Source organism: Bubalus kerabau, chromosome 20 (assembly GCF_029407905.1).
Source record: "Bubalus kerabau isolate K-KA32 ecotype Philippines breed swamp buffalo chromosome 20, PCC_UOA_SB_1v2, whole genome shotgun sequence".
NCBI lineage: Eukaryota > Metazoa > Chordata > Mammalia > Artiodactyla > Bovidae > Bubalus > Bubalus kerabau.
In genome coordinates, this window is record NC_073643.1 from 44,087,926 (window position 1) to 44,103,012 (window position 15,087).

General features: G+C 36.5%; 1 protein-coding gene across 13 annotated transcripts in view; it reads left to right on the top strand.

The window, feature by feature from the left end:
• The first annotated feature begins 100 nt into the window (after positions 1–100).
• The window catches only part of CFAP20DC (CFAP20 domain containing), a 253,072-nt gene continuing 238,085 nt past the window's right edge, over positions 101–15,087 (top strand). For 12 of the 13 annotated variants that reach the window (XR_008706376.1, XM_055558821.1, XM_055558824.1 and 9 more), the window contains exons 1-4: positions 101–511; positions 3,459–3,548; positions 5,985–6,078; positions 13,474–13,546. Coding sequence is in view for 11 of the 13 variants with exons in the window: in XM_055558821.1 (XP_055414796.1) it covers positions 491–511; positions 3,459–3,548; positions 5,985–6,078; positions 13,474–13,546 (278 nt within the window). In the remaining 2 variants the exon portion in view is untranslated. Of the gene's footprint in view, positions 512–3,458; positions 3,549–5,984; positions 6,079–13,473; positions 13,547–15,087 lie in introns of those variants that run through there. The other variant, XM_055558830.1, reaches the window with a different exon arrangement.

The window sequence follows — 15,087 nt, forward strand, 5'->3', positions numbered from 1 at the left end:
TCCCACGGCGTGACGCTCAGACAGCGCCATGCGCTGGCGCCTACTGGGAACCAATGGGCGCGGTCGGAAAGTCAGTCCTTCTCGCCCCCGCCCTTTTCCGAGAGGATTCGGGGGCGGGACGGCGGCGGGAACGCACCCGCCTTTCCCGGGCTAGCGGGCGGGCGGTTGTCCGAGGCTCGGCGTCTGTGCGTCCCGTCACATAGATTACGCACACACTCCATCCCGGGGTGCCGCCGGGAGCTCCCCCAGGCAGCAGTGCCCTCATAGACCCGGGCACCCTGGAGGCTGGGCCGTGATGGTTCGGGTCTCGGGTCTGAGGTGGAGCTAAGGGCTGAGAAGAGCCTGGGAGTAGCGACGGAGCACGAAGCCCTTCCTTGGCCGTCGGGCCCCGAGCTTCACGCCCTCCCGCCGACTTCCAGCCGTCTGTGTCAAGCTATTTTTCTGGAAGCCCTGAACTCCGTGCCCCTCAAGCCCTGGGCCCCCTGCGGGAATGTTCAAAAATGAGTACCAGGTAACCCGAAACTAAACAATCCTGTCTAGTTTCTCCTCTCGGGTGAGGTAGCTCACGTTCTGTTGACAACTCTCAGCCACCCCACTCCCTACCCCACATCCCCAAATAATACTGTCTTTTTAGGGGTAAGAAGGAATTACTGGGTAAGTTCTCTTGACCTTCCTCCCCCACCAAAAAAAAAAAAAAAGAAGCAACTGACGTGTGGGGATATGATTTGATTTTTGTTCACTCAACAGTTCCGTGCTTCTCAGGGTGTAGGGATGCCTGTGTTTGTGACTGAAACGCAGTCTTAAACCCTCAACCAGACCTCCTGGACCAGAAACTTGAGGACAGGACCCATCAATCTTGAGTTTTACCAATTTTGAGGCACTCTTGTAACTCGGACGCTATTTAGAAGAGAGTAAATTAGTGAATGCATGAATGGGTTAAGCCCAGAAAGAGTATAAGCACTTTGGCCATGTGCTATTTTCTGCCCCCGCCCCCCGCCCCAAACTGGGGGTTAGTGATTTCTCATACATGCGGTACATTAAGATTATTTGGAGTACGTGTAAGAATACCAGTTTCCTGATCCTCACCCTCAGATAGAGTGAATGAGAATCTCTGTGGATGGAATAGTTAATTTACCTTCATAGAACCTTTCCGCAGTTGATTCAGATGCAGGTGGTCCAGATAACACACTGAGGGAAACTGCTTCTGGCTCTTCAGTCACCGTGCCTACCCTGAATAGTTTCCAAAGCTCTCCAGCTTTCCTCACCTCACTTGGCATCTCCCTGCTCTTCCTTGGCTCCAGTCTCCTGCCCTCCTACCTGTACCTGAGGTTACACTCTCCATGTGTCTGCCATCTTAGTACTGCTGTTACGAACAAATTTGTCCCTGTGCTGGAACAGTCCTCTATTGGTCACCTCTTTGTTGCTTTTATGTTTTGGCTGCGCTGGGTGAACACAGAGCTCATTAGTACCAGTAATGATTATTCAAAAAAAGGGCAAATTGAATAGTACTGGGTCAATTAAAAAAGCTTGAACTTGGAGAGGGAGTGATTCTTTCTTTAAGAATTCCTATAAGATTTTTTTATATATTTAATACAATTTGGAGATCTATATGTACAAAAAAGAATTATTTCTATAGACATGCTAAATGTTCTCTACTGTGATCCTGAGTACATGGATCCTGAGTACATGGAGGGACATGCTTACATAAAATCAGGAAACACATTACTGAATGCCCATAAGCTTTAATTATAAAAGAGAGGCATTATAGATGATTGTCTCTAAGGAAGAGTTTACTGAAAGAAACTGAAAGCCTGAGCGTAAATATGATGTATTTTATGGCCTGTTAATTTATAAGCAGCGCATAAGCAAATGTCTGATTTTTGTAGTGTCCAGGCTCTCTAGTGCGCGGGCTCAGTAGTTGCCGCGGGACAGCTTAGTTTCCCAACCTGAGGTGGAACTGGTGCCCCCTGCGTTGGAAGCGGAGACTCCTGAACCGTCAAGGAAGTCCCCACGCTTCTTTGTTTGCTTTTCACCATACACTACCTGCCTTCTTAAGAGTCTCCTCAGAGTATTCCGCAGTTCTCTTCTACTACATTTGATGTCATTAAATGTGTTAGAACAATTTTAGAGAGTTTCTTTCACTTAATATAGGTAAAATATATATTATTATATAAAAACATGTGTCTACTGTGGGAAACAGGCGATAGCAGAAAGGAATGGGCACGGGGGAGGTATATTTTTGTCTCTTCAGGTGTATGGATTTTTCTCTTAAAAAAAAAAAACTTCCTCAAATTTAAAATTCATAGTGAAATACATCCTGACATCAGAAGCTATAGTAATTCTTTTCCTCAGTTTGCACATAACACTCCCTCAAGAAGACATCAAATGTCTCAGCTTCAAGTGATTGTATGTTAAAACACAGAAGCAAAAATATCTTTGTATTATTGAGAAAAATTAAAAGCTGGACCCTTTATGAAAATCAGACAGTTGCTGATGCGCTGCTTATAAATTAACAGGCCATAAAATAAATCATATTTACTCTCATTTTCAGTTTCTTTCAGTAAACTCTTCCTTAGAGACAATCATTTATAATGCCTCTCTTTTATAATTAAAGCTTATGGACATTCAGTAATGTGTTTCATGATTTTATGTGAGCATGTCCCTCCATGTTCTCAGGATCACAGTAGAGAACATTTAGCATGTCTATAGAAATAATTCTTCTTTTTTTGTACATATTTTGTAGATCACCAAATTGTGTTAAATATATAAAAAAAATCTTATAGGAATTCCTAAAATAAGAATCACTCCCTCTCCAAGTTCAAGCTTTTTTTAATTGACCCAGTACTATTCAATTTCCCCTTTTTTTGAATAATCATTATTGGTACTAATGATCTCTATGCAAGGTACTGAATGTGGTGGTTTATGTTTACTGTCCTGTGTAATCTGACAACCCATTTTACAGAAGGAGAATCAAGAGGTTAAGTATCTCCACAGTCAGTTAATAAATGGAAGAACTGGTATTGGAACTCAGGTTAGTGTGACTAAAAAGCTTGTAGCCAGAGATAATTATCCAGTTTGATTAGCCTTGCCTGAGAGTTGAGTTTTGACTCTTTAGTGTGTGTTGAATAAAATATTTTGTGAGCATGAACTATATACATGAAGTAAATGAATCTTACACTGAGAGATTGTAAAGTTTGTATAGCTTGAAATTTATTTAATGTTTGCTTTCAAAAAAAAAAATTTAAACTATTAACTTGAGATGACTTGAATCAGAACAGTTGTTGCTTAGATACACCCAAGATATAAAGGAATAATAACAAGGATAATGTTTCCTCTCAGATCTACTTTACTGACAGATTGCCAGAACAGTGGTTATAGACTATGTGGTAGATAATATTTCCTCCTTCTTAGCATTGTCTTTCACTGTAATTTAAAAAAAAAATTTTTTTTCACCCTAGGGAGGTGCATTTGTTGAAATCTTTAGTGCCCAGGGTAAAAATCCTGGAGCAAAATGGAAGATCCTCGGCAGTCCATCTGTGATTTGGAAAGTAAGTGTTAGAAATTAAAGCCAGCTAAATCCGGGAAAGAAATGAGACTAAAGATTATAACCAAAAGGACTTGGTAAGGTCTCAGAACTGGTTTACCTGTTCATTCACTTCAAAACCCTTTCATGATACTGGCTACAGCCCTTTGAGATACCCCTCCTCATTGAAGACTTTGGCACACAGCTCATAACCCTTCTCTACGTGTCAAGTCCTGTTGTTTTAGGCGACTTCAGTATCTGTGAGGAAAATCTTCAAACCCTGGGCTTCTCATTTTCTTGATTTCTTCCTCTCTAATGACCTCTCCACTCTACTTCAGCGCTGTTTCCCTCTGTCACACTTTGTACTTTATCACTGAAACTGCATGGCCTCTGAAATTCCTGAGACCTTGAGTCTAGTCTTCGATTCTTAATGTTGCTTGCCTAGTTACTCCCACTCTATTTGTTCTTCAACCTAATTGTGACTATTAGGCCATTGACCATTCTACTTTTTTCTCAGTGTTTAGATTGATTTACTTACTTACCTACTTACTCACTCACTTAGTCTGTCTTCACTTTCTTTTTCTCTCCAGCCCAGAATCCATGGTCCAAAATTTCAGTCACTTTCCAGTCAAGACTTTGAATGCCCTGCTCCTTTTCCTTTCATCATACCTGCCTAGCAAATGCCAACCATTTCTGAATTCCTGATCACATCTCTCCTGTGTCTGCATGTGGGCTTCACAATACCTTTGGAGAAAATATCTATAGTCTTTCAGGTTGATAATGCTGTGAATTAAGTATGAACAGTCCAAGAACCTAATCTTGTTCTCCTGGTCTCTAAAATGATTCTTTAGTATCTTTCAGGTTTCCAGCCATAAACTCCTTACCCCCACCCCCAACCCACCCCTAAGACAGGCCCTCCTCACTCATTTACTAGAAGACTTCACCCCCTATTTCACAGGGAAAACCAATAACATCAGGTAGGAACTACCTCAGCCTCTTGGCCACCAGACCTAAAAATCCATATCCTTCCCTGTCTTTATCTCTTTGTCTTCTCTCTTATACAGTTAAGAGAAAAATGTCTTTCTAGAGACTTTGTTCTATGGATAGTTTTTAAAACTACTATTAATTGAGTGCTTACTGTTTGCCAACCATAGGATTGAGCACATTACATATTATATAGTCTATACAATAACCTTGTATTTCATAAAGTACACTTATGCTTATCTTATAGGCATGATAAGGTTAAGTGACTTGCTCAAGATTTTATAGCTTTTACTATGAATGAAAGTAAATTGGTGCTGTGAGGGCATAGAGCAGAGAGGTCAGGAAAGGGTCCCCTGAGGAAATAATAGCTAGCTAGGCACCAGATAGAGCTGGTAGAGAGATAAACATTTCAGGCAATGAGAAAAGTAGGTATAAAGTCCTTGCTTTGGAGAGAACTTAGAATTTTTAAGAAACTGCTGGAAGGCTAGAGGCTAGGATACAGAGTGGAGGAGAGTGTGAGGCAAGAGATGAAGTTAGAAAAACTGGGCAGGGGCTGGACTACACAAGGGTTTATGGTCATGTTCAAGATTTTGATAAGCTGCTAAAAGGTTTTAGTGTATGCCCAACATGTGTGCAGATGAAATAAATAATACAGTCCATGTTCATTGCAAATACATGAGAAATGTTATTGTAATAAATATAATACAAATTTATTTAAATGTTACTTAATCCTTAGCAACCATTGGTTACAATGTATTTTTAAAACATGTACCAAAAGGAAGAGGATCTATGAAAGGTTTCTCTGTGAAAAAGGCATCTTTGTATTTAAAGATTGGAAATTTGCTCCAAGATTAAAAAATAATAATAACCATTTCCATTAATACTTTGATAGAAATTGGATTCTTGGGTATAATAAGTTTTTCATTTCCAGGTGTGTTTATGTTTGTTTTTTAGATAACCTTCCTTAGTTGTAACACTTTAATCTGTACTGATTTTAAGTAAATGATGTATGGAACTTCACGTTAGAAGACTGGTAAAATAAGGCACTGATTAATTCTATATGAGCCATGGCTTGAAACCAAGGAACTTCCAGACTAGATACAGCATAATTTAGATGGTTTATTGTACTGTTAACAGAGAGCGATGTTCAGCCTGTGCTATTAAACAGAAATACATTGATTATAGAAGGGGAAGGATACCTGGACTCTGGAAACTAAATTAGTAACTTGGGAATCCCTGATGTTGGAAAACTTATTATTTGGTGGAAGAGTGTCTTGATATAGAAGAGAATTTACCAAGTAGCTAATTGTGGCTTCTGTATTCCAATTCCCAGCTAGTCTTAGCAGCATCATTAAGACCTGGGCCTATTTTTAAGTCATTTGAGTGTGGGGCTTTTTGTATGGGCTTGCTACTTCAATTTTATAATAAAAGTCAAATAAAACACACAATTACCACTGTGTTCAATTTTGTTCTGTAGGAATTTGATAAAGAAGTTAAAAGTTTTGTGTTTGTACTGGAAGGCAGCAGCCAAACAAATAAAATACAGTTACCAAAGGAGAATAAGCAAATCCGTAAGTAAGATTTTTAACATTGAAGCTTAACATTTGATGCTTAAAGTGAAACTTTTAAGTCTCATAAACAGATGTGTAAGTTTGGCTTTTACTGGAATCTGTTGAAATATAGTAATAAGATTTTTTTTTAATTTAAAGAGTAACTTTATACCAGGCTTTTGAAAAGAGATTCTGCTTCATTGTTTATTAGAAATTTACTTCTATTTTAAAGAAGATTTAGAAGATTATTTAATCTTCTAAATTACAAAATATGTATAAGATTATTTCATTAGAATAGTAATGATGTTTATTAAGCACTTACTGTGTGCCAATGCGGAGAAGGCAATGGCACCCCACTCCAGTACTCTTGCCTGGAAAATCCCATGGACAGAGGAGCCTGGTAGGCTGCAGTCCATGGGGTCGCAAAGAGTTGGACACAACTGAGTGACTTCACTTTCACTTTTCACTTTCATGCATTGGAGAAGGCAATGGCAACCCACTCCAGTGTTCTTGCCTGGAGAATCCCAGGGACGGGGGAGCCTGGTGGGCTGCCGTCTCTGGGGTCGCACAGAGTCGGACACGACTGAAGCGACTTAGCAGCAGCAGCAGCAGTGTGCCAATGACTTTCTGAGCATTTCATTTTTTTAAATTCTTTTAATCCTGACAATAAGTCTTTTATGGATGAACACACTGAGGTTGATTCCTCATCAAGAGCTCAGATTGTTAAGGCTATACTTTGAAATAAACTCATGAGTTCTTATAGTGAATTAATTTTTGAGGGAAAATATATGTGAAGTACTATATAAGGCTTACTTAGTAATATATCAACTTATATACCTTTAGAAATATTCATATCTAATAAGTAAAGATATGAATATGTGATTTAACAAAAAACCCCAGAATAGATTTCAATTCTTATCTGTTCTGGGAATTAGGAACAGTGGTTTAAAGCAGAAGGAACCCTGAGCGATCACCTAAATTTATGATCAGAACCCCAGTTGTTGGCCAAACTAGGGTTAAAATTCAGTGCTCTGCCACAAAAGTAGGCTCTGCATACCCTGATGTGATTTAAGAAATATAAATTATCAAAATGATTAACCATATTTTCATTAACTTTGTCCTAAATTTATCTATTATGTTTTAACCAATGTAGGTAATCAGTTATTTTTTACATTCATTATTTACTTCTTCTTTCATTAAGAACATTTATTGAATACCTGTTGTGTACCATGAACTATGAAAAGACCCAGTCTTGGTATCTAATTTTCTCCTTTTAATCCAGTTTTCTAAACCTTTATAGACTCTGTTTTATCTACTATTTCAAGCTACTATATGCATATTTTAGATTTCTAAGACATAAGTCATAGAAATTATAGTTGGAAGATGATTTATTTTAAAATGGTATCTTTCTGAATAAAATAAAAAACTTCAAAGAGAAGGAATAGTCATTGTTAAAATAATTGTTATTAGTTTATTACCATTTTAAAACCATGATTTCCTCATAGTTTGCATTTTTTAATAGCAGAGATTTTTTTTTTTAATTTCTCCATAAATCTGTACTGATAAATAAGGTGAACTGAGATAAGCCATGGAAACATGTCTGAAAATGTAGGTTGTTTTTTAACAGGAAACACGGACCATCTTTTAAGACTATTGACTATAAAATGAACACATCTGATATTCAGGAACATGACTTTGCTCTAAACCAATTTTAGTTCTTTTTAATTTATTATTGTTGGCCTCTACATCCATGTGATGCCTTCAGCATCTGTGCCCGTGATGATATTATTGACAAAATCAAATCACTTCTAGTAACCTTTCTCAGTTGGCCCTGAGAAAGATTTCTCTTCTAACAAAGGCTCAGTGATTAAAGACAAGCTCCCCTTGCCTACTTTTATCTATGTTTTTTTTTAAGACATAAAGCAAATTTAATGTGTTATAATTGCTTTTTAAAAATGGAAAGATGATAGTTTTAATTCGAAGAAAGAAAAATCTTTTAATGTATTTCTTGTACAATGTCCTACAATTAAAAATTAATCTTTTCTGTAGCATGTACATCCCTGTAACAAATGAAGCAGTTTATATAGTCTGCCCTGTACTAATGCCTTTAAGATTAATTATTTGGAATTTTTGATAATAGCAACTTATAATTATTTTCACTTCTATAAAATGACCTATGTGAAGTTGTTATGGTTAAATTTAAATTTAATGGTATGCTTTGAATAAAGAATTGACTTTAAGTTAAGGATTCTAAATTAAGTTCAATTACCATTTTGTATTCCTATTTTAAGAGTAAAAACCCCCTTTATTTTTGCCAACTTGACATTAGACACTTCGTATGTATTTCCTACTGTATTAAGTACCTATGAAGGAATTTTAATAATGAAATTCAGTATTTTTAAATTTTAATTTTAAATAGTAATATTCTGAATTATATTTGAGCATCTCTGAATATGTCAAAGTTTTTTTTTTTAACTCTATATATTATCAAATAAAGGAAGGTGTGATTATCAGATTGTGTATTTCTCCATGACAGAACTCTTGCATCATCTACTTTGTACCCCTAACTTAGTGTATCATATATAGTTGGTATTCAGTAATTTTGTTAAACTTCTCATGCTAAGAATCTGTAACGATTTACTTTATAATTTCTAATAGTAAACATTTGGCCTTGATACTGAAACTTGTAGTTCATTAGCCAGTTAAATAAGCCCATGTTGCTATTGAGGCTGGAATGTGTTATACAGAGATGCCCATATGAAAAGAAACTCTTACATGTAAATATCTATCATTTGGATGGTCTCCCTGGGGACTTTCTATTTGAAGCTCATGTTTGAAACCATACTTTTCTCTGCCTGTGATATCTTAATCAAATGGTGTGTGTCTCGGGATCGGCATCCCTGAAGCTGTGTGTTGATCTGAGTTTCAGCTGCTCTGGTGGATGAGGTCATCTTTAAGAAGTTCCCCTCAGCCTACCCCTGCCCTAACCTTTTGTAATTCTTTGAAATAAACTTCTTATGATTTCCTCTTTCTAAAACCCTTCAGTGGCTTTGACTTTACCACTCTATTGACAGTGCTCTTGTCAAGGTTTCTACTGCTCTTTCTGTTCTTGAATCCAGTGGCCAGTTCTCAGCTCTCATCTTGTTCAACTTAGCAGCAGCACTGACAAAAATTGACATCCTCTACTTGATATATATAGTACTTTCTCCACTCATCTTCCAGGATGCCCATACTCCTGGATTTTTTGTTTTTCTTTTTCCTACTTCACTGGTCTTTCTTCTGTCTCCTTTCATGGTTCTTCCTCTTCTCTCCAACCCAACTTAATGTGGCAATGCCTCTGGACTTAGTCTTTGACCTTCTTGACACTAAACTACATTTACTTCTTTAGTTTCAGACTCTAGTCTGATGGCTTTAAATTTCATCTCTGCTGTGTACCAGCTTGCATTCTTATCACTGACTTGTGTCCCAGACTCCAGATTTGTATATTCAGTTGCTTAGTTGACCTTTCTACATGGATAGCTTTACCTTGGAAATTTTTCTTCCTCCTCCTGCAGATTGCCCCATCTCAGGTGTTAGCAAGTTGTCTTTCAGTTGCTCAGACCAAAAACTCTTAAATCATCTTAATTTTTTCCTTCTTTTCATTTAACCATCAAGAAAATCTTGTTGGCTCTATCTTTAAATTAGTTTTAGAGTCTGCCTGCCTCTTGCTACTTTCCCTGCTGCCACCCTCCATTATCTTGGAGTATTGCAGTAGCCTTCTAATTAGTCTCTGTTTCTGACTTGCCTCCCCACAGTCCATTGTCAGTTTAGCTGCCAGACTGATAACTTTTAGATCAAGCACTCTTCTGCTGAAAATGCCCCATCTCTCTCTGGGTAAAACCCAAACATCTATAGGGCACTGTAGTATCTGATGTTCTCTTAACTCTGATCTTATCTCCTGTTACTTTGCCTTGTCACTCTCTTCCATCATATACGTCTCCTTGCTGTTTTCAGCCACAGCCTAGCACCTTAGCACTTGTGCACGAGCCATACCCTCTGCCTAGGGCTTACTTTTTCCAAGTAGCTACATGGCTCACTCTCTCCCCTTCTTCAGGCCTTTGCTAAATAAAATGTCATCTTCTCAGTGAGGACCCGTGCTTACCCATACTTAAATTACAACCTGTGCTTTGTATCCCTTCTGCATTCTTAATCTCATTTACCCTGGTGTCCATTTTCCTACAGTAATTATCACCTTGAACTTGCTGTTTAGTATGTTCTTTTATTGTTTTTTTCACCATCACCAGAAACTAAGACCTACCAACACAGAAACTTAGTCCACTTTGTTCACCTAGAACAGTGCCTGGCACATAGTAAACGTTCAGTAGATCTTGTGTTGAATAAATGAATGAATGGATGAGTGGCTTCCTGTTGATTTTAGGATGACCTGTATCTTTCACGGGGCTTTCAACCTCACGTCCCTGACTTATTTGCCAGACATATCCCCTGCTCCTTTTCCCCTTCTGTCTCTCCTGTCAGTCCTTTAAGTTCATCTAATCTACTGTAGCCTCTTTTATATGGAGTATTCCCTCTCTATATGATATTTTTTCCTCTCTTCCGCCCCTATCTTCCTTGCCCAGTCAATCTCTGCTGTTCTTCCTAATTGAACTCCACTGTTACTTCTACAAGAAAACCTCCACTCATCATCCTCTTCCTCCCAATGACTCAGGATTATATAGGCTTTCATTGCAATGTGACCTTCTCCTTCATGAAACCTAGTATGTAAGTTCCAAGAGAGCAGAGAGCATGTCTGTCCTATTCACTACAAAAGCTTTAACACTGAGTCTTTTTCATAGTAGATGCTCAATAAATCTGTATTGAATGATAGATCTCATTTGATTTACACAAATAATTCTGTAAGGGGTAAACCTAAATTATCAACCCAGTTTTATATATGAAAAGTAAAAGGGTCCAAACAGATTTTCTGATGTGCGCAAGGGGTGTGGAATAACCTATTATGAAGCCATAATTGTTTCCTGTTTTCTGTGCTACAGCAGCTAAGGTGCTTTTTAGTGTCCTGTCTGTGTCAGGACTCCAGTAGAATCAGGAAGTACCTTCAGGTTACTGTTACCAAGTTACTTATAAAAGATTACTGTACTGTAGTTTGGTCCCAACACTTTGGACAGTGTAACACTTGCAAAGTGCATGTTGAGGTATACAACTTGATTTGCTGTAACGGAACAACTGTAAAACCACTGTTTAAAAATCTATTTACTAAATAAATGTGTCTTAAAATATTCAAAAGAAGAAAGGATCTGACCTCTTAAAAATAGAGGTAGCTCTTGTCTCGGGCAGAGAACATATTATAAAATTGCAGAAACCTGCATATTTCAGTAAAAAAGTGAATTTTTATGAATTTTATGTACTTGATGGGCATTTTCTGACTAACAATAGTTCCAGCATTGCTTAGAGTGATTTTAAGTATAATGTAGACATGAAGAGTCAGTTTAAATTTACTTGGCCAAAGAGTCAGTTTAAATTTACTCAGCCACTGGAAGAAAAAATGTTGCTATAGAGTTTATTTAGCATTTCTGACACACAGGATCAGTGTCTGTCAAATGTTATTAGAGTGCTTTTTTCTTTGTCAGATCATTACCGTATGGTATTGTCGTACTTCTTTTAATCTTAGAAGTGAAGCCTTTTGGAAACTAGGGCTTCTATATGTGAGGGAGTTGAATTGCAACACTTTCTTTTTTTTGAGGGCAAGCATCTTTCATATCTAAAAATGTTCATACAGAAATGCCCTATGTGTGTAGCTCTTTGTGTTTGAAGAGAACAGTTGCTGATTCAGTGAGATCTGTGACATAAATTAGGACCTTTTGTAAAGAGAGATTTCATTTATCCCAGTGCTCTCTCAGCTCTCTTTATGGGGCCTTTCTGCAGTGGAAAAATACTGTAGGGCCAATCAATGGAAGAAACAAGAGAGAGATTGATTAATGGTGTTTTATTTAAGTTGGCCTCATTTGGGTATTTCATTTTGGTTTTGTGGTCCAGAGCTCTAGTTGTCTTGTTGGCTGTTCCCATAATTGTGGTAGAACCTGATTCCTAGAGAATTTTCTAAGATCAGAGACTATTACCTCTACTGATGACTCTTTGCAGCTTAGTATTTTAAGTAAAATTTATCCTTGTATGTTTGATTTTTAAAATATTAAGCATATTTAGTCAAATATGTTTATTGATTAGAAACTAGATTTGAAGTAAAATATAGGAACTATTTAAGTTCTTCAGGAATGTTGTAAAAAATTTAACATAAGAATTCTAAACCAGAACGTTTTTATATGTAGACTATCCAAATATAAATTGTTACTTTTTTTTTATTTTATTTTATTTTTAAACTTTACATAATTGTATTAGTTTTGCCAAATAAATACTTAAATTTGTTAAGTCTACTAAGTTGGGATGAATAGAAAACAGCATTCATGGTAGACCAGTTACCTTTCTTGAAGCATTTTCTCCACGTATTGGCTTGTACTATTAGATTTGTAGGAGAGGTTCACAATTGTATCAAGACATCTCCACTTCCTAAGCAACATTCCACATTAGGGAAAAAACAAATTCCTGGAAGTCATGTTTCAGGAGGAAGTGATACTAAAACATTCATTAAAAGCATCATAACTGAGATATCAAGTGAAAGTTCAAAAGCTAAGAGGAAAAGAATTAAGTGAATAGGTCTGAAGAGGTAATACAAAATCAGTTGATTTTTGAAGCAGGTGTAGACTTCAATTATCAAAAGTGCCATAGGTCTTTCTCCAGGTATTTTTAATTCAGATGAAGCTGGTGATGGGGAATAAAAGCTATAAGTTTTTAATATGTGAGCATTAAATTAATTAAATATATTTTAAATTAACAAAAGGTATTTAACTGAAAATATGTTCCTCCATCCATCTCATTTTAGACACATTTAAAGCCATATGAACTAGATATGGCTCATCAACTGTTTTTCTCTTATTTTTCGTTAAGTTGTTAAATACAATTAACATTGTCAGTGAACAAGAATAATTGCTACATGCTTTTATGACCGCCTTAATGAGAAAACCTATAGTTCAGTTTTATATGTGTCTATTGAATGTGTACACTTTCTTGCAACCTAATAAAAACAGTAAATAAAAAAGTATTATTTTATAAATTTTCATAAAGATTTCACCAAGCCCACAGATGGGACTTTAAAAGACAACATTTGTTGTTAGAGTTGGATTTGATTTCATCATTTTTTTTTCTTTTGGAGTGAGATTGTAACTCGGGAGAGTGCTCTTGCAGTTGTGTATATTATTGAAATGATAAAAGCTTCAGCTTATTGATGGCATGTGATTGTTTTGTTTATATGTACATATAAATGATTTGGACATACAAACATATATTTTCCTCCTCCTTTCATTTTAGTTGGACTGATCCAGAGGTTTCTTGTACTTCAGATTTACATACCCCTGGGACAAGACTTCTCTACTGAATTGCTGTAAGATATACAGAACTTCTTTCAATGTTTTATGTGTTTTAGACATTTGATCAATTGACGCAGTGCTAAGAGTCATTAATTACAACTGGCAGTTTTTGCTTTAAAGAGCAGTGACTTATCAAGTCCACATGAAGTAATTAAACTAAGTTAATAGTATTTCTGGATATACTGTAGTCTGGCATTTCCCTAAGGGGAGAAAACAGATTTCATCTGTTTAAGAAAATATCAAAGGATCCTGAATTTAATAATGAAGAGCCTATGATTTGAAAAGGTAGGCGGTTTCCCTTTTCTCCACACCTTCTCAAATGTTTATTGTTTGTAGACGTTTTGATAATGGCTACTCTGACTGATGTGAGGTGATATCTCACTGTAGTTTTGATTTGCATTTCTCTGATAACTAGTGATATTGAGCATCTTTTCATGTGCTTTTTGGCCATCTGTATGTCTTCTTTAGAAAGAATGTCTGTTTAGATCTTCTGTCCAGTTTTTAATTGAGCAGTTTGTTTTTTTGACATAGAGTTGCATGAACTGTTTGCATATTTTGGAGATTAATCCCTAGTTGGTCACTTTGCAAACATATTCTCTCATTCTCTGGGTTGTCTTTTCATTTTGTTTATGGTTTCCTTTGCTGTGTATAAGCTTTTAGTTTAATTAGGTCTCATTTGTTTATTTTTGTTTTTATTTTCATAATACTAGGGAGGTGGATCCAAAAAGATACTGATGTGATTTTTGTCAGAGTATTCTACTCTGTGTTTTCTCCTAAGAGTGTTATAGTGTCAGGTCTTACATTTAGGTGTTTGATCCATTTTGAGTTTATTTTTGTGTCTGGTGTTGGAGAATGTTCTAATTTTATTCTTTAACATGTAGCTGTAAAGGTTTTCCAGCACCACTTATTGAAGAGACTGTCTTTTCTCCATATTCTTGCCTTTTTCATAGATTCATTAAGAATAGATGCATAGGTTTTTCTCTGAGCTTTCTACCCTGTTCCACTGATCTATATTTCTGTTTTTGTGCCAGTGCCATACTGTTTTAATAACTGTAGCTTTGAAGTATTGTCTGAAGTCAAGGATTCTGATTCCTTTAGCTCCATTTTTCTTTCTCAGAGTTGTTTTAGCTATGAGGGGTCTTTTTTGTTTGCATACAAATTTTAAATTTTTTGTTCTAATTCTGTTAAAAAATGCCATTGGTAAGTTGATAGAAATTGCATTGAATCTGTAGATTGTCATGGTAGTTTGGTTATCTTAACAGTATTGATTCTTCCAATCTAAGAGTGACACTACAGAGCACAGCACACAACCCCAAAACATGGTGTATCTTTCCATCTGTGTCATCTTCAGTTTCTTTCATCAGTGTTTTATAGTTTTCACAGTACAGGTCTTTTGTTTCCTTAGGTAGGTTTGTTCCTAGGTACTTTATTCTTTTTGATATGGTGGTAAATGGGTTTATTTCCTTAATTTCTCTTTCTGATTTTTCATTGTTACTGTATAGGAATTCAAGAGATTTCTGTATATTAACTTTTGTATCCTGCAGCTTTACCAAAT